At 41.0% G+C, this 19,506-nt stretch overlaps 1 protein-coding gene across 4 annotated transcripts in view; it reads left to right on the top strand.

The window, feature by feature from the left end:
• The window catches only part of ARNT2 (aryl hydrocarbon receptor nuclear translocator 2), a 95,455-nt gene that overhangs the window by 64,254 nt on the left and 11,695 nt on the right, over positions 1–19,506 (top strand). For 3 of the 4 annotated variants that reach the window (XM_051796953.1, XM_051796950.1, XM_051796952.1), the window contains 7 exons: positions 915–991; positions 2,968–3,102; positions 3,941–4,015; positions 6,845–6,996; positions 12,748–12,820; positions 12,976–13,099; positions 17,082–17,181. In XM_051796953.1, the coding sequence (XP_051652913.1) occupies positions 915–991; positions 2,968–3,102; positions 3,941–4,015; positions 6,845–6,996; positions 12,748–12,820; positions 12,976–13,099; positions 17,082–17,181 (736 nt within the window). The remainder of the gene's footprint in view (positions 1–914; positions 992–2,967; positions 3,103–3,940; positions 4,016–6,844; positions 6,997–12,747; positions 12,821–12,975; positions 13,100–17,081; positions 17,182–19,506) is intronic. The other variant, XM_051796951.1, reaches the window with a different exon arrangement.

Genomic DNA, 19,506 nt, shown 5'->3' with positions numbered 1-19,506 from the left:
ATTTAGAGAATAAATTGGCTGTTGTTTTGTAATTGATAGCTGCTTTGCAATTAATTTCATTAATGCTTGTAAGTGCCTCTTAAATGATTCACTGCCTGTTGTGACTGATTTATTTGAAACGCCTTGTGAAAGAGTTTACAAATCACTTAAAATAAGTCAGTGGTTCACTCTTGGAAGTCGTTTTTTCAAGTGCTTTATAGGAAATTGGTATCTCAGAACTGGAGCTGGGAAACAGCCTTTACTAAAGGCTTAGCCAACGAGCAAGTAAACAGTGTTAATCTGGATGTTCCTATTTCTGAAACACTGAGATGGAAAATAGTACACATGTATGTTTTGAAATTACTCCTGTGTTTATAACAGTTACTCCTGTTACACAACTGAAGCAAGGGCTGTTAGCAAAGCATCCGCATTTTTTGTCTTTCAGTGTAACAACCCAGATTTAGTCCATTATAGAAAAAAGTAATACCAGCTGTTAAATATGAGCGTAAAATTAGTGATTAATTTAGGCTGTGCCTTGTTTATAAGGCTCATTATAATATATTATTCACAAAGGAAACTGAACATAGTGTGCATGCACTGACCATTTAAGTGACCCCATGTTTCCAGTAACACGCTGCAGAGCCATACTCATGGAAATCTTACTGTCCATCTCACTGTATAATGGAATTTTAGTATCTGCTTTGTCTTCAGCAGCCAGAATTGCTGCTGTGGGTCCTGTGTGTGCATGTGAGGATTGAGCATAACTGAGAAAGGTCATCTGATCTGAACCCAGAAATAATGACTGAATCCTAGAGAAGAAAATAAAGTTATTTTTTGTGATTTAGAGCATCTAGAACAGTACAGAACCAGGTTAGCAGCATCTATGTTTAGCCCAATTTCCTAATTGTAACAGTATTTATTATCATTTACTCTAGGAATGACTATACCAGAAGAAGATGCTGATGTTGGACAAGGTAGTAAATATTGCCTCGTGGCAATAGGAAGGCTTCAGGTAATGGCAGTCTTTCCTTATACAAACTATTTCTGAAAGCATGATCACTGTTTTGGTTTAGTTGTAAAAGATTTGTGCAATGTTTTGGTACTGGACTGTAAATTCTAACATGCCTCCAATATATAAAGTGCCTTGATGTCTGTCTGCAGTCAGTCACTTTCAACAGAGCAAAATAAAACTGTAATTTTGGTGCATGTGTGTACTTAGTCCACTAAGAACAGCAGAGATACTTCTGAAGATGAGTGTGTACAGATCTGCCATTCTTTAGGGTGTGTAGGGCTGGGATATTGTAGAAAGTGAGAAACGTGGCTGTACAGGTGCTGCAGATGGTGGGTTAAAGTGGCTCCCAAAGCCCGTGATATGCTCCCTGCCATTTTTCCATTCATTCTCTTTCTCTCTGGCTAATCAACTACTTCAAAAACTGTGATTGCAGTAGGTGTTCTGAAAATGGCAAAGATAAGGTAGTCAAGAGGCACTTCAGAAATCACAGCTTTATTCTCAGTGTGTGTTGTGTTGTGCATTCAAATGAGATGTCAGCCAAAGGAACTGGGAGAATAAAATTTTACTTCCTTTTTGTCCAGACAGTTGCAATTGTTGTAGTGTATTTTCTTCCTTTTTTCATTGCTGACAAGAGCTCAGAGCAACCGTGGTGAATCTCCATCACCACGGCAGGGAGGCTAATTTTTATCTTCCTGGTCTGGGAATTCTGCCACGGGGGAACGTGTCTGAGCCTCTTGCATGATCTCCTGCACTCATTGCCATCTGCTGGGATGGTATCACTCCTTCAGAGGAGAGGTAGAATGACCTTTCATTACAGCACAGGTGCCAAACCCATCTTACCTGGGGCGAACAGCCTGCCAATGTGAGCACTTCTGTAGAGTGGGTCTCCATTGCCATGGCAGAGCTACAGAAGTGTTGCAGGATGGTTTTTAGGTTAATCATGCTTTTATAATCAAGAGTAATATATTCCACTAACAGAGAGAAGGAAGTTATGGGGATTCATATGTTACAGCTGCCAAAGGAAGATGATTTCCAAGAAAATCACATTAATAATGTATGGAGTGTCAAAGCATCTGTTCTGTCAGAAGAGCCATCAGGGTATGTGAGGGAGGGCAAGAGGAGGCTCTGTGGGTGGGTTAAATCACAGAGGAGTCAAGGTGCTTAAAAACTCTGTTAAAAACTCTGTTAAATTTTGTTCTCTAACAGCAAATTGAAATCTTACCTACAGTTAACTGGCTAATCAGCTTCAAGGCAGCAAAAAAAGAGAGATTTTGCTCATTTTGCATTGGGACCGTAGCCCCAGTAGGATAGAATGGATATGAAATGACCTGATTGCACAGATTTCATGCAGAGAGCTGGAAATGCATCGTTCTCTCTGGTGAGATTTGAGGTACAAATCTCTGGTGAGATTTAGAGGACTGTGTTTTTTCATTATGAGCAGGAACTTGCTGGCCTAACATCCCCTGCCTCAGCCTCTGGAGGACTTCGTTCAGGTTCTGTGGTGTTTTGAGTAAGGTTCACATCACCTGAAATATGGGTGCTTAGTCTGCACAGTCCTGTAGGATATGTCTACAGATAGTGTGTTGACTTCTTCTAGAGATCGACCTTCCTATGCTAAAACAGGAGGACTGCATTGTTCTCTGAACATTCTTGGTTGACAGAGATAGGAACCAAGATGCCTAATGTGCCTGCAGTGTGAGATGAATCTAGCTGGACTTACATCCTTACTATATCCCTCATTCTTGGGAATTTCTGGTGTATTTGTTTCTCTCTTGTGCTGTTAAGTATAGATGAGTGTCATGGGATGAGGTATTTGGTCTGCAAACTAGACTAAAGGATGTTCTGTGTTGTTTATCTGCTGTTGTTTTATGTATGACTTCCTTCAGTAGTGAGGAGTGTGCCAACAGATTCTGTTCTTTAGTTACGTAACCAAATTTGACTTGAGGTGACTGTTGTGTGGACTTCCTTGGTCCTAGGTAACCAGCTCTCCAGTGTGCATGGACATGAATGGTATGTCAGTCCCCACTGAGTTCTTGTCTAGGCACAACTCTGACGGAGTCATCACCTTTGTCGACCCAAGGTGCATCAGCGTCATTGGCTACCAGCCCCAGGTCTGTGACCACTGGGAAGGTGGAGAATGGTTAGAGCTAATGAAGAGAATTCCATTTGCAAACATGAAATCTTTGTAGCTGATAATTCATACGTTATGCACTAAATGCTTTTCATTTTTCTTTGCTGTCCACGCCTCTGTAAAATTTTGTTTTCCCCTTCGGTATGTGGGATATCTTTTTATACCTTTAGATCTGATTAGAATTCTAACAGCAAAGTGCTCTAAACCTTGCGCAGCTTTACAGTGAAGACATTTCTGTGATAGAAAGTTAACAGTGCTTGGAGAGAGTTTTAATCCTGTAGACCTTTGCTTCTGCCAATCTATTGAACAGTAAGCAAACATCGTTTATGGCATATATTTTCCTTTAGGCTTACATCTGCTCCTCTGAACAGGAGGCTAGTACAGAACTGAACAGAATAGTAAATGAATTCCTGACTACCACAACTCACCCTCAAATAACTCCCAACAGTTGCAATTTAAAGGCAAAAATAATTTCTTGTTCATTTGTTTTTCAATTTATTTTGATTTTAGATAGCCTTATAATAACTATTTTTACAAAAATCAGTGCCATAAAATGAGCTGTAGTAGAGAATGTCAGTCTCTTCAAGGCACCATTCCACAGTTGTTAAAGAAGCACTTAAATTTTCTGTACATACATATATCTGTGCAACAGTACAAGTATAACGTAGGACATGATGCCTGCAAACCTTGTTTGTGTGATTCATCCCTGATTAACTGACTAGTCACATTAAGGGTGGTAGACCTGGATTACTTGCACATCTGCTCATGGATTTGGGTTGTGGTTTGGGTTTTTTACACAGGTTTATGTTTTGTTCTAGGATCTTCTGGGGAAAGATATTCTAGAATTCTGCCATCCTGAAGATCAAAGCCATTTGCGAGAGAGTTTCCAACAGGTGCTGTGTCCTGCTCCTTTTGTTCCACAATTCGTTATTTTTGGTACTATTTTGATTACAGAAGTAGCTCTTATGTTTAGCATCTCAAGGTATTCTGTTATGCAGGAGGAGTGCCAAGATACAAAACAATTTGTTGGTCAGTTTTGAAATTGGTTAAGCTGCATAATAAATGGTGCACCTGAACTGGTGCCCGATCGCATCAGCGGCGCAGGAGCAGTGAGAACACATATGCTGTTTTTCACTGGTGCCCAAATGATTGATTCCACTAATCTATCCAAGAGACAGTGACAGAGAGCTGCTGGATAATAACACACCAAACATCCCTCTCCAGTGAATCCATCCAGTGATTGCCTGGGGCTCAGCAGGGCTGACTAACTAACATTGAGTTAATGACTTGGTCCTCGCTCTGTTCACTGGAAGGGAGATCAGGCCTTGGAGGGCGGGCAGAGTGTCCCTGAACTCAGTTGCTGGGGACTTCCCTGTCACTACTCGCTGTTAGGCATGTGCATAAGTGATTTGCTAGATCATGGACCTACATGATTTGCTTAAGGTCATAAAAAAAGACAGCAGGAAAAAATGTAATTAGAAGTAAAAGCTCCTGTTCACTCAATCTGTGTCCAATCTATGAAAATATTGTGGTGTTTCTTTAGTGGGCAATTGCTTTTTGGGTATATTTTTGTTCAGTACAGTAGCAGTGTGATTAGAGCTGTTACTCCAGTCATGCAATAAAAGACTGAAGTAAACAGTTAAGCTTTGCACCAGGTGGTTTTTATTTCGAAAGAATGTAAGAAAGTAAAGTTAAACATTAGCCTTGAAATTTTTTGTGCTATTTTGTTTGTGTGCACTGTTTTAAGACAGTTCAGAATTTTCCCACCAGCACTCTCTGTACTTTATGTATTATTACAGAATTAGTGTTTGCTTAATCGAGACTTCAGGACAATAGATCACTGCAGTTTGTTTTATTATTGTTTCTTTGGCCTTAGAAATATCTTAATTAAAAAGGTAACTGTGATTTCAAACTGCTTTTTTTTTTCTTTTTTTTTTTTTTTGACTAAAACCCTCTGTAAACTTGACACTTCTAATTTGCTGACAGTATCAGAACAAGGTTGGTGCATAACAGAGGAGGAAGGCAGGGTTTTGCAATTTTTGGTCAATTGCCAGTATCTATCTCAGAGCTTTTACTTCCTTGGGAAGATAAATTCATTCATCAGGGTGGGAAAAATCAGGCCAAAATAAGATAGTCTCAAGGCCAAGACCAACAAATAGTATCAAAGGGTCCAGAACACAGCTATTGGATACCCAGTAGGTTACTTTTGGGATTGCACACTTTTATACCGGCTCTGTGGCTTTTACCCTGAGTGTGGTGGTAGAAAATTGCTGATAAAAGAATGTCACTCAGTGAACTCAAACTACAAAAGCATTACAAAAAACCAATAAAACCAACCAAGCATTTACTTCAGTATGATTTTGAACTTTCCTGGGCTTTGCTAAATCTTTTTGTGTCTTCTATTTGCACTCTTCCCATTTAGTCCTATATCCAGTTGATTAATTTGAAGTGCAAACCTCTGAAAAAACAAGGTTGGAGCATTTTTCTTAATCCAGTTTCTTGTCAATAAAGACAGAAGATAAATAGTAGGATTTCTACTTTTAGAAAATACAGACTGCAGATAGCTAATAAAAAGTAAATTCCAGGTGTTAAGGATTAAGAATCCACGGAAAGATGTAATATTTATTTGCAGTAGACCTTCCCTTTCCTTCCTTGAGGCACCTCTGAGATAGCTTGGTGGAAAAGCAATAAAATGTAAACAGAGATAGTCCAGGAAAGTGCCAGCTGAATGACTTTAAACCATGAAAATTTTCTTCTGGCTTAAACCAAGATTGTTGGATGACACATGAAATGTGGTTACAGGGCCAGTGTGTGAGGATTGCTTTGAGTGTACTGGAGTTGGCAGCTTCTTAATTCTAACTTGGTGCCCAACTGTTGACTTGAACAAAACTTCAGCTACCAAACCCAGGATTTGAATTGCATGTTGCCAGACACCTAGTTCTTAGTTACAAACAAATAGACTGTCCATGCAAAGATTTTGCTCTCTTGTTTTCATTCATACTATTAAAATGGACAGTTGCTTATCAGTCTTCTCTCCATTCAAATGCTGGATTACTCTTTTTTTCTTCTGAAAGCCCAAAGAAAGTGTTTGTTGTTAGCACTTTGCCATCCTAGAGAGTCTTTTAGTGTGTTTGGTGGGGAGGAACCAACCCCTTACAGTTTCTAAAAAAAACCCCAAACAATAAACACCATTGTGTTTAAGCATTGTCCTAAATTTTGATGCTGATGTGTGATTTGGTATATCACATGTATGAATTGTATAGCTAGGTATCCAAGCAGAAAAGCAGTCAGTCAACGTCGAAATGGCTTTTCTTGTGGTCTTTTGTTTTAGCTGCAGTGATTGGTTTATGGTTTACCTATAAACATTTAAAAGATCCTCAGTTTGGTTTCTCTCGATAAGTGCTTCACATTAAACATTCTTAAAGTTTCCCTGTTGGGAGAGCAGCACGACCTGAATGATTGTCCTGTATTGAGTCTGTATTCTTTTTCTAAGCAGGCTGGAAAATGGCATTTTATATGACAAAGTGTGAGGATTTCATTCTGAAGGAAAAAGCTGCAAACACGAATAGGATTTTGTTTATTTTCTCCGCCTGCAGATTTCTCCAATCTGTCCTTGGCTTTCTGTAATTCAAGTTTAAAGCATACCAGTTGCTGCTGTTTACTATTCATTTACACAGCAGGTAGCAATCTCCTTTTATTAACCTTTCCAAATGGCTTTGCAGGTGGTGAAACTGAAAGGTCAAGTCCTGTCTGTGATGTATCGTTTTCGCACCAAAAACCGGGAGTGGATGCTGATCAGAACCAGCAGCTTCACGTTTCAGAATCCTTATTCTGATGAGATTGAATACATCATCTGCACCAACACTAACGTAAAGTATGTGCCTTCCCAGGTGCTCTGTACATGGTTTTGAAAGAATTGTTAGCATTACTTTTTGCTGTAAAGCAAATTTTGATTTTTTGGTAGCCTGTTTCTAGCTACCTTTGTTTCTGTATAACAGCAAGTCTGTAACAGGGTTTTTCTGCATCATGGGATCTCACAGTGTAGCTGTTTCTCTGTGTCATTATCCTGAGATGCTTCCAGGGCCTGGCTGCACTGGGGGGAAAACGTCACTTATCTGTTATGTCATTAAACAAACCCATTGATCTCGGTCCAGGCTGCCTTAAACTAGCACAGAGCTTCCAGCAGCAGGCCAGCTGTCCTGATACTGGAAGAAGGTTAGCCTGATTCCGAAGCCAAAAGAAAATTCTGTGTCCATGTTCATTGTGATCATACCATTCTGCAGTCCTGGCATCTTCTGCTTGAGCTGTGTCTACTCTTATGACATAATGAAGCTGGGAAAATTATTTCCTAGTAGACTTGAGTGAGGAGGGTTCCTGGAATTCAGTTTAGGTCTGTGGAATATCCCCAAACATGGGGACAATCCAATCCGTATCTTAAAATGGAAATGAAATCATCCTGTCTTTGCATTACTATTTTCGAAAATCTGTCATTTGGCTTCTTAGGAGGAAGTCATCCTCGGAGTATGATGGAGGTTCGTCACTGTGGACTGAGCAGAGATGCTTTTGGAGCCTCCTGAGTTCTCAGCCAGTAACTGCAGAAGTTAATCTGGCCTCAATTGCTTTGTAGTGTGGGGATTTTTTTAATAAATGTTTCTTCTTTCCAGTATGAATTTAATGTATTCCTAAAACTCAGTCTGCTTCTGGTCTGACCAGAGATTTTTTTGCCAAGTTTTCAGCTGTGAGGAAATTACTGGTTTTAAGATCTCAGCCTGTTAGACTGTATATCTGAAGTGCTGAACGAGCAGTCTGCTAGTGGAGATGCCTGCTTATTGCTTCGCAGCAAAACCAAACCCCTGGGGCTTTGGCATTTGAGCTTGGAAAGGTAGTGAGTGCCCCTGGGTGTTCCTTGTCCTGCTCCTTTGGACATGGCTCATACCTGAACTGAAAGGGCCATGCATTCACTTACATAAAACCCAGCATCACTATTGTTTTGCTCATTTTTTTTTTCTCTGCATACCCGAAAAGTTGGGCTTAAACAACTGAATAGTTAAGTTCATTGAAAACAGGAAAACGTGTCTTGAAAAGACAGCTAAATATCTTACTGTCTGCACTGTGCATCAAAAGAGATATTTCTGCATTTCTGCTGTCCCATAATACTTTTCCAAGTAATTTGTATATGCAAAAACAGTCCTGCAAAGTAAAAAAAACGACTTCTGAGATTTGTCCCGGGCTGGCTTAATTGTGCTTTGTTCCCAAGAGGCCACAGATGAAAAAGTGGGGCTGGAGACTTACGCTGTGTTGACTCTGGGAATGCTTTTTTCTGAGCCTGCACTACACTGTTCAGCTTGGCACTGCAGCACTCACTGTGAGAAATAGGACAGTGCCAGCTCCTGGCTCTGGTTCCATCTCTCTTGCTAGGTTTGAATAACAACCCAGAAATGCTGACCTAATATGGAAGTTGCCTGCTGCTACTTTGACAGAGGATGTTCCCTCTTTCCTGTCATGTTGAAAATGTTCTGAAATGGGCAAGATACATCCCATTATATGTCTGCTTTTGAATAGTAGAAAGAATGCATTATTCAAACTGGTTTTGTTTTCCCCCCCCCGTTCTCTCCCAGTTCTCAGACAGATTTCCAAAGAGAACTTACTGTAAAGTATTGATGTTCCTGCCTGTATCTGGTTTTATTTTCTTTTATTTTCACATTTGGGGTCATGTTTTGACTTATGATTTCCTAGCTGCCTTGGGGAGTTGTACGTCACGGTGACTGGTGATTTCCGCCTTCTCACTAAGCTCCTGCTGGGACTTGTGGTTTGACCCCATGTGCGTGGCCATCCTTACGTGTCACTGGAAGTATCAGGTGCTCTGGGTCCAGCAAGGTGCTTCCCATGCAGACCAGGAAGGGTTGCCTGCCTCTGCCCAACTGAAGGCAGTTCTACACAGAGATGTATTTTGATTTACCTATTGCTGTGATAACCTGGGCAGCTCCATAAAATACAGGTTTGAGGCAGTTATAAATTCAGCATGAAATTGTAAAGACAATGTAGCTGAAAGATCTAGGTTTAAATCAGTTGGTCAGTGAACAGCATTTTTGCAAAGACTGTAGAGGGCAGTGGTGGTTCCAGTTGTGGAGGGATTAATTGATTTTTACTTTTATTTGTTGGCTTGGTTTGGTTTGGTTTCTTCTTTTTTCTCCTTGTTTTTAATAAAGATACTCCTTTGAAGCTTCAAATAGTCAACCTTCCAAGCTTGGTTTTGGTACAGAAGGATAAGGAAACATTAGGTTCAAATGTTCACTTAGTTCCTTGCAAAAAAAGAAAAGAAAACTTCTCTCAGTTTCACTTGGGTGTAGGCATCCAAGAGAAACTTCCTGGAGAATTGGAGCATTTAACGTTTTGCATTTGTGCTGTGTTCGGCTGAAAAGAGAAGTCCCCCATTTGGCCACGTCTTCCTGTGTAGTTGGGACTGTTTGATTTCCAAAGAGAAATAATAATTATGATCAGCGTTTATTTAATATACAGATAGAGCAGTGTTTGAATGAAATAATGTCATGGTGACAGATTATGTAATATATTTTATATATATGTATATAGCTCTCTCAAAATAAAGAAGAGACATATTTTTCTGACCTTCATATAAATTCTGATGTTTCATTTTTGTAAACCTCAAAATCACACACTGTGTGAGTTTATGAATCCTGTGAGTGAATTTATGAATCCTTGAGTCCTGAGTCTCAAGACCTTCTCTCTCGGAGTGAGCTGGCACAGGTCCCTGCTGGAGGCAGCCTTCTGGATGAAACAGCCTGCACTTTGTGGGAGAGATGCTTTCTGTTTCAGATTCTCTGGGCCAAACAATAGAGCTCAGCTATTCTGATAAAAATCCAACCTGTGGTAGTGGTGGTAGAGACTTACTTTCTCATGATCTCATGCCATCTGCAGGCTCCCTGGTCCTGGTATTAGACAGACCCTTTCACTGGGGTAAGTTGATGCTGTAGGCTAAAAGACAATTTCTGAAAGAGGATTTTGCAACAGCATCCCCAAGGCTTTTACTACTCCACTTTTGTCCCAACCAGATACAGGAAGCATGGGTGCCTCTATTACATAAGAAGAGCTTGGTAGGGATACAGTAGCATTGTTTCTTTCCCACCGTAAAAACTGTTAACTTTAAAGTTTTTTAGTTATTGTGATGCCTGGAAAGGGAACTGGTGAATTCAGTGTTCATAGAAATTAACTCATCAGAAATCCTCTCCAATGACAAAAGAGCTTTCACAGCATCTTCACTTTTCCTCCACATAGCTTTACTGAAGTAAATTTGAATTAACTATCAAGGCCTTCAGATTCACAGAACCATTCCTTGTTCAAGCCAAGAGCTTTCCCAGTTTCATACTGAACATGTAGGTGAAGAACCCTCTGTTGACCCAGACAGTACCACCTCACTTGCTGTGCTGGATATCCTGTAGAGCCAGGAAGTTTCTTTTGTTTACTCCTTGAACCTGTGAAACTGAAATTGAAACCAGGGACAGTTTGGGATTTGGTTTCAAAGTGAGAAGACATTCTGAGTTTTGCCCAAACTGGTGCTAATTCCTTGTTTCTGTATCATTTTTACTGTCCAGCAGTTGGGTGACTGAAGAGACCTGCCTGTGTTGGCTGTTCAGTCACAAGGGTGGTGAGATGGCAGGGTCTGAAGCGGCCACCACAGCACTGCTCAGCTCTCCCTGGTCAACTGCTCCAGGAATTGCTGCACAGTTTCTTCAGGTTTCAAGCATCATTTAAACTATTTATGCTGTAGAAGCCAACAACAGCAGAAGATGCTAACCTGGCTTTGCATTTCAGTCTTAATTAAGTACAGCATAGCTTGCACAGAGTTCAGTAAAGATACACACAACTGTTTGGTTTTTATAGGAAATGGATTTGGGAGGTTGTTCCTAAGTTCAGTGCTGTTAACATGATGTGATGTTTATATTGTACTGCAGCTTAATGAGTATTAGAGATGAAAGATAGAGAAGGGCAAAGGAGCACTAGGTTAGAGAAGTGCCTACAAAACAGATGACTGGTAAGTGTACTGTTTTGTTTGGCTCATTTGTATGTATAGGGCTGAATCAAGAAAACATACTTTATAAGGAACAGAGGAGACCTAATGTGCTGTTTATTGACACACGAACCAAGTTGGTGGTAATAAAAACAAATGAAACAGTGTAATTAGCTTTCACGTTAACAACAGGATTTAATGGGTGTTTATTGTCCACAGGGTGGTATTTAGAAACTTCCCCATAGATTCCCCATGATTAAATTACCTCCCATAGTTCTGTTGGAAAAGTATGCATTTTATGCTTGTGAACAAAGAATGTCTTTGCATTCCAGAGGTAATTTTCAGGAATTTTCTGTTGGCTAAAATAATATGGAAAATCCATGGCTCCCTAATGACCTGGAGGACTACCTTTTTTTTGCATCTTGCTCCTAGGACAAAAGTGATTCCCTGTATTATGTGTTCTTGCACCCCAAGGCTTGCAGAAGGCTTTTTGCCATCGCCTCCGATCTGCTGTTTGTTGCAGGTCACAGATTTTTGTCCAATTTACCATGGAACCTCGTGGCTGAGCAAAGTGTCTTCTGGAAAAGCATCAAGGGATGGAAAAATCTGTTACTTACTTCGGTAGCTTGTTTGAGTGATTTCACACATTCCCATCAGTTTGTGCCTAATTTGTCATTTGCCTTTGTCTGCCAGTTTTTCTCTCGGCCCCTTGACATTTGAATCTATCTAGTTCAAAATTTAAAGGAAGATTTGGATGAAAATCTAAAATTTAAGCAATTTTCTGGAGTTTCAAATCCATGATCTTGCTGTTTTGTAAAATCTCATCTATTCCCACCTGTCCCATTATTGTGTCTCCTTGGGGAATACCCACATAGTGTGTAATTCCAGTCTGTTGGGTGATTTTTCCTTCGGAAGGAGGCAAGAAACAGAAACTGTGAGCACTGTCAAGTATCATTTGCAAGTATCAAATCCAAGCATTTTGTCAGTTCAACTCCAATCTTATCCTAATCTCTGAGCTTTAGCATAATTTGGGGGGTTTATCTTTTTTGCTAACTGAGCAAAGAGCCCAACAGAGATAAGTGTGCTACCAGTGCCAGAGGTAATCTTGTTCATTGGGACCAAGCAACAGAAAGCAACTGTTAATGGAAGGTACAAAACATTTGGATAACTTTGCAGCTGCTGAGGTGTTTGTCATTAGAGAAGCAGTCTCCCTTGAGACCTGCAATGCCAGCAAGCATTCTGTTTGTCTCAGGAGGATCAGAGAAGGGATCTGGTATATTCATCATTAACATGAGAAAGGTGATGAATTAAGAATGGTGAACTCTAAAAGTCTTTATAAGGAGGTTGTGTTCTATCCTCCATTACTTACCCACCTACATTTCTGTGCTATCACAGCAAAATTCTTCCTATGCCTCGTTGCATTCCTGTGGTGGAGGCTTTCTGAACGAGAAAGCTGTAAAAACAGATGAATCTCACAGGAAAGGATTTACTAAATCACCTGAGAGACATTTCACTGGGAGTGTAAAACAGGAGACCATGACTATTCCTTTTTGTATCTTAGCTGGGTTTTGTAACAAAGTCATTTTGTCCCCCCTGCAGACAACTTCAGCAACAGCAAGCAGAACTCGAAGTACATCAAAGAGATGGGCTGTCATCCTATGACTTATCTCAGGTGAAATTCTCGTGTTTTTCTTTTTGTGCCTCTGATCATTTAAAATGTAAAGCAATGGCAGATTTCAGCAAAACTAAAACTACATTGTGACTGTCCCTGAATTGTTTTTGTCAAATACAGTGGAGGGAATTACCTTCCTCTCTGTATCTCAACAGGTGCCTGTTCCAAGTATACCACCTAATGTTCATGAGGGTGGAAAGTCTGTGGAAAAGCCTGATGCTATCTTCTCCCAAGAGAGAGATCCTAGATTTGCTGAGATGTTTGCTGGAATAACTACTTGTAAGTGAATGTCTCTGGTGTTTAATTTTTAATACTATGTTAAGCTTGGTTACATGATGTGGAACACAGCTTCAAAAGAATGAAAAGAAACTACATTGTGGCAGAGAAATTTGTAAGCAGCAGCAGTCTTGGGGGACATTTCCTGGCATTTGCATTTAGTTGGTGTTTCCCCTAAAAATGATAGGAATAAATTCAAGGAGGGAAGGACAGATTTTATCACCAGAGCTACCTGGTTTTGCTTCCCTTTTCATTTCACAGGAAAACACCTTGAACAGTGTTCATAGATATTAAACATACTGAACAGATCTTGCCATTTCTAAGTATGTATTTTCTTTCTTAGAAAGCCAGTGAGTTCACCTCTCTAAATAGGGGTGGATTAAGAAAGTTGCCATATAGTCTTAAGATAGGCTTGCAGTTTTTTGTCAAATCACCAGCTTTTGCAGTGATGCTTTCAGAGGCATATGCCTTGAAGTGTAATAAGATACTTGTTCTCTGGTCAGTTGAGGCATCTCCAGTCACGTTACCTGTCAAAGAGTCCCTGCTCTTTTTCCCACAACTTTTAAACTTGTTGGCAAGTTCTTCTAAGAGTGATAGGAGTCTCAGGAACAGTAGGTTTTTCTATATTTCTTAAAATTACTGTGAGGACAGAGTCCTTACTGAGTGCCCTCACCAAAGGATTTCCCAGCCCTGTTCTAAGAGGTAACAGCCAACCTGCCAGTGGGAGAGATGTACCTGACTCAAACTAGCCCAGCCTGTGCTGCCTCTGGCCCTGACAGACAGAAGTCATTGAGAAGACTGGCAGCTGAAGGGGTCATCTGAAATATATCTGTAGGAAACCAGGCTCATTAATTCCACTACTTGTGGAAGAACTCATTGGTTGTTTATTGTTCTTAACTGTCCTCACTGAAAAAGAGAAATTTTTACATTTGTTTTAAATAAATCACTGTGCAAGTGTCACGCAGTGCACAGAGGAAACGACCCACAGGGTTTGACTCCAGGGGTGTTGGGAGATGACCTCACTGTGTTGGTTTCTTATGTCTGGCTTGGCCTTTTCAAATGGAGAAGGCATTGTAACTGCAGGATAGACCTGATACTGTGTCCTCCTGTTGCTAGGACTTCTCTGTTACTCCTGTTCATCCTTGTCTGTCTACTCTAACAGTGAAGTCAACAGCTGAGGCCATAAAAGGGGTCCATTAGAAGGTAGCAAGACTCCAACCCTAAACACCAGAATATGTTTTTCCAAGCAAGAACATACTGCTTTGTGGCTGCCTTGTTGGCTCTTTTTCAGGCAACTCTCAACTGTTTGTGAGGAGGGGTTAGGGTTAAGGGTGTAGCAAGCTGTGAAGTAGCTGGGAGGTTATATTCTTGGAAATACCATTACTCTTTTCATTCTTATCAATTTACAGGCTGTGCTTTTTTTGGGACATTCTCCCTGTCTGAATTTCTCATGGAAGCTGTGATCAAGGTCTCCTCTGAATGATAAAAGATGGTTCACAGTTAGAGATGAGATACCCTGTCCAAAACCAATATTGACAAGCCTGCATGCTGCCTGCGAGACATTTGCATTATGTTGATACCCGATCTCTTTCTCTGCTACATTCTGTAAAAACATGAGTTGACACAGGGAGATTGCTGCCATTATTGCATGTAATGACCACACATCATTAGAAAACCAAAAGTTGGGAGTGGAAGCCTGGCTTTACTGATTCATGTAAATGCTTTGAAGCCCAGGATGGTGCAGTTTTTAGAGATATTAATTCTAGAAGCAGAAACACTGGTTCTACTGGGAGATGGGCCATCATTGACCAGTACAGTGGTGGAGTTTAGAGAGGAACAGGTAAAACATACACAGAAAAAAGTTTTCAGTGCTGTACCAAAGGTGTGAGAGCAGAGAACTGTGTGTAAAGTCCTGAGCAGGAATACAGCTGGGAGAGATGTGGGCCAGATTCAGAGGCTAAAGAGCATTCAGGGTAACTCAGGAAGGAGAATTAACTGCTTGCGATTAGTCCCCTTTGTCTTGGCCTCATCCTGTGGCACAGACCCTGGTAGCTGCCATGGCAACTCTGCTCCACTTGAGGAATTCCTGTTCATTTAGGGCACTCTCAATTTTGCTGGTCAGTTGTTCTCAAATATCTAAAGTACCCACAGGATTTTGGCTCAGTCTCTTCCAACCCTGAGAGTTTGGTGTCCCTGCAAAGAGTGACCTTAGAAAATGGGGCATCTCATGCAAGAATGACATTACTACATAAAAAGGAAAAATCATCTGCCCTTCTCAGAGAGATCCTGAGCCATTTTCAATTTTTCCTGCTACATACACAACATTCTCTAGATCTTGTCCCCATTTCTCCCTGTTTTTTTTGATATGAGAGCGTAGGTTTGCAGCCAAAACTCGGTGACTGTGCTGGGCAATATGTAGCTGCCGAGGAATTTTTACAAATTTCTAGATTCCAAAGGAAAAGCAATGGCAGCTTTCATCAGTGGCATGCACACTCCCTCTCCAAGACTCCTGTGAGGTAATTTGAGGTGACTTTTTTCCTTGGGAAGGAAAGCTGGTGTGTGTTGGAGGCCTTTTTCTGAGTCACACTCAGAAGGTCTCTAAAAGCTAGTGAAAACAAAAAAATACTTCTGTTACTTGTGAATTGACTGGGCCTTTTGTCCAGGAGAGCATCTTGTGAAATGAGTGGGAATCTGAAAGGATCAAAGGGGAAAATGAGGAGGCAGACTTGATTCCTAGGCCTGTCAGGTGTGTAGCAACAAATGGTTGCAAAACCATCAGCGAGTTGCAGGGTGTTTTGTGCTTGGAGGGAAGGCTAAGAAAGTGAATAAAGGATGGTGGAGCAGACCTGGAAATTATTTTAAGAAAAGTAGTAGTAGTGAGATTTCCCTGGGCTTTGGAATAATCCAGTGCCAACTAATTAAATTAAGGGACCAAATGATGCTGTTCACCCAACCTCGTTTCATTCAATTAGAGATTGATCTCCAGTTGCCACATTAAGAGTAGACTATAAAAGTTAATGGCATCTTCTTTTGTGTGTTATTCACTACACTGATTTGTCTCACATCCCACTGGGATTCTTGCATCCTATTTCATGGCCCCCTCAAGCCACATATAGGACAGCAAAATCCTTGAGAGACCAGTGTTTTGCCTTGCTACGGCTCAGGTGTGCACTACAGCTTGTGGCACTCGACACCTGTGAGACTGAGATGCAGGTGGGGGCTGCAGGACCACCCAGGTTCTCAGGTGGTCACCCTGAGATGTGCCACCAGGCTGCCTGGGAGGTGGGTGCTCCTCTCCAGTTATCCCAGGGGAAGCAGATTGTCACCTGGTCAGGAGAGAGGCTTTTTGGCACCGTTCCTTGGGTCGCTTAACCCAGCAGGGTGGGGGCCCTCAGCTGCTACCTCAGTGCAAGCAGCCTGTGATAACAGCAGTGGCCCTGGGGGGAGTTTCCTGGTGCCAGAAATGTACCCTCACCTGAGGCCACTCCCAGGTAGCCCCAGAGGTGCACGTGCATCAAACCTTCTTCAGACCATGTTTCATGTGACATTCCTCCATCCCCCTGAGCAGACCTCACATCTTTCTTCCAGAAAACCTTTGTTCCCCTTCCAGTCTGTAGCTGGGACCTGGGCACCCCTCACTCCCCACTTCAGCCAGAGCTGTGCTCTGTCTCACGTTCCTGCCCCTGCCTGCGTGGTCAGGAGCAGCTTTCAGCTTCCAGTGGGTCGGGGCTGTGTGGCCAGAGGGCACGTCCCAGTGCTGTGTTCCAGGCAAACAATGGCATTAATGAGGTATGGCCTGTGAGGAGGGTATGGAGGAGACACAAACCAGCTGTGCCTCTGGTTTCACACTGAATTGTCATACAGCCCTTTTGTGTCATTCCTAATGTGTTCCCCAGGGCTTCTTCATAAAGCTTTAAGAAGGAAAGAAAAAAATTTTCTCATCCCCTAAATTAATTTTTTTCTGTGCACTGTTTTTCTTTTGTAGCAGATAAAAAAATGATGGCCTCGGCATCCACAGCAGGAAACCAGCAGCTTTACTCACAGGGAAGCCCCTTTCAGCCAGGACACTCTGGAAAGACTTTCAGGTACTTAGTCCAGATCCTGAATGTATCAGTTTCTGTCTGAGAGTGGGGGGCTGCTCCCCTTCGATCTGATGGAAAAAAAAACCAACCTAAGGGTGTTCTTTATGTGAATGAACTTAACTGTGTCTGCACTTCCCTGCTACGTGGTGTCTCAGCACTTAAACTGGGTTCACAAGCTGGGGTGATTTGGGTATCTCAGAATTATTGGCTGGTAAGTAGATACTTTTTGCTGTGATCATGTAATTGGAAAAAAGCTAAGAAGCAACAACAAATCCTGAAGGGAAATAAATCTGAGAGGTGGTGGAGCAGGCTCAGAAATCTGAGGAATATTCAACCAAAGTAGGAAGGTGCAAAGATTTGTTTTGCACTCGCAGCTGTCAGTACTCCTGCAGCCTGCCTTGAAGGGCATCAATGTGGATACCTTTCCAATGGGAACAGAGGGATGCTGCATCCACAGTCCCAGCTCACGACTGGGACACAGGCATGAATAGTTTTCTAAGGCAGCTCCCAAATACACATAAGATGGCAGTCTGGCATTTTCTGAGGCATTTTTTAGTTATTCTGTGTGCCTGTCATTTCCAGTCACTTTCTGAGAGTGTGGTAACAGCGATGCTATTTACCTTAGTGCCTTTTGGTATCGCTCTGGGATTGTCATACTGGAGTTTCATTCTCCTATTCAGACCAACCAAGGTTGTGGAAGTGAAGAAACAGCCATTCAGAGCCTCTCAGTTCCAGGAACTGGAAAACATCTGCAAATGCTGATTTTATTTAAACCAATGTATTCTTAAAGTTATAATTGCTAATAATCTCAGTGGGGAGAAATAAAATCCCCATGCGTGTGTTTTCCAAATTAAAATCAAGAATAACTTGGGGGGATATGACAGTAAATTAAAATGTCTTTTAATTGGATATTGTATATTACCGGATAAGACTTGGCATCTTGGGGTTTGGCATGTGTTTTGTTTGTTTCTTTTGTTAATTCCTGATGTTTAACTATAGCTTTTTTCCTACTACTGTTCTGTTACGTCTTACATCAAACAGTGGCTTGCACTTCTGCCAGCATTTCCACCCTCAATGAACTGTCCTCCTTGAATAATCTCCAGCCTGGCCCATTCAGTTACTGAGCCTGGGCAGCCTCTGGGCACTATTTTGCAGAATCCTGTTTTCAAAGTACATATTCCAGATATAATCTAAGCTCCTTAGATGATGGGACTTGCCAGTCCAGCTGAGAAGGCAGTAGGGCCAGCCCTTCTCAGCAGCTGCTCTGTGCTTCAGCCAGGTTTAGATGGACTTGCTGGTCTATGTTTCCCTCTTTGGAATCTCTGTGATAGTAAAAAATAAAAATTAAAAAAATAGAAAAACTCTACAAAGAATTTCTAAACACACCCTTTGCTTTTAGGCAGCTTAAGAAATAACTTAGAATAACAATGGCCATATTCAAATGCCTGCCACGTTTTGCTTACACTCTGGGAGGGATTCTGTCAGCCTTTTCCAAGGATTCTGATTCCAGCTTTCTCTCTGCTCAGTCCTGTTTACTTCTTTTCCCAATCTGCTCCATTCTTTCTCTGTAAGATTGTGAAAATAAACAATAGGGAAGGGGTTGGAGAAAAGAACAAACTGTTTCAGTTGATGCACAAAAGTGGTTTTGTATGCTGTGTCTTCATTTATATTCATTTATATAGCACATGTAAAGTATTGAATGTTTCTATATATAAAAACCCATTCACAATGTGTAGTTGTGTAGATTCAGTTGCTCAAGAATTCCATGAAAGTAAAATTAGGAAGCGTAACAGTCCTTCATAGAATTTTATTTATAATTAGGAATTTCTGGGTATTTCTCTGTAGTGAAATTCAGTAATTAGGGAACAGCTAACATATAAACAAGTTCCTCTGGAAATACTTTATTATTCCAAAGTTATTACATTAGTTTAACTTCCTGTCTTGATTATTCTTTTGCCTGAGTATGTAACTGCATGCTCTTCTTTAGCATCAGTTAGCGAAAAAAAGGAGTTAAAAGCCCAGCTTTTAATATATAACACATATTTCTTCATTTCCCAGGCAGGAAACAAATAAAGAAGTGCTTATAAGTATTGTCTTTTGTGCCCATCTTCATTTAGAGTGGCATTTAAGCAAATACTTAAATACTGTTGACTTCAAGCACAAATTTACAATGAAGTACCTGCTTGAATACTCTCTGAAAGGAGGTTTTTTAATGTGTTAAATGCTAAACTAGCATGGGGCTAAGTGTTTATGCACTGTATGTGAGAACAATTTTATTCTTAGAAACCCTTCAAAGAGATTACTGAAGTCTAATTAAAAATAATTTTA

This window comes from Manacus candei, unplaced genomic scaffold (assembly GCF_025592945.1).
Source record: "Manacus candei isolate 608988 ecotype Guabito, Panama unplaced genomic scaffold, ASM2559294v1 h1tg000046l, whole genome shotgun sequence".
In the NCBI taxonomy this organism is placed as follows: domain Eukaryota; kingdom Metazoa; phylum Chordata; class Aves; order Passeriformes; family Pipridae; genus Manacus; species Manacus candei.
This window is presented reverse-complemented; position numbering and strand designations above follow the sequence as displayed.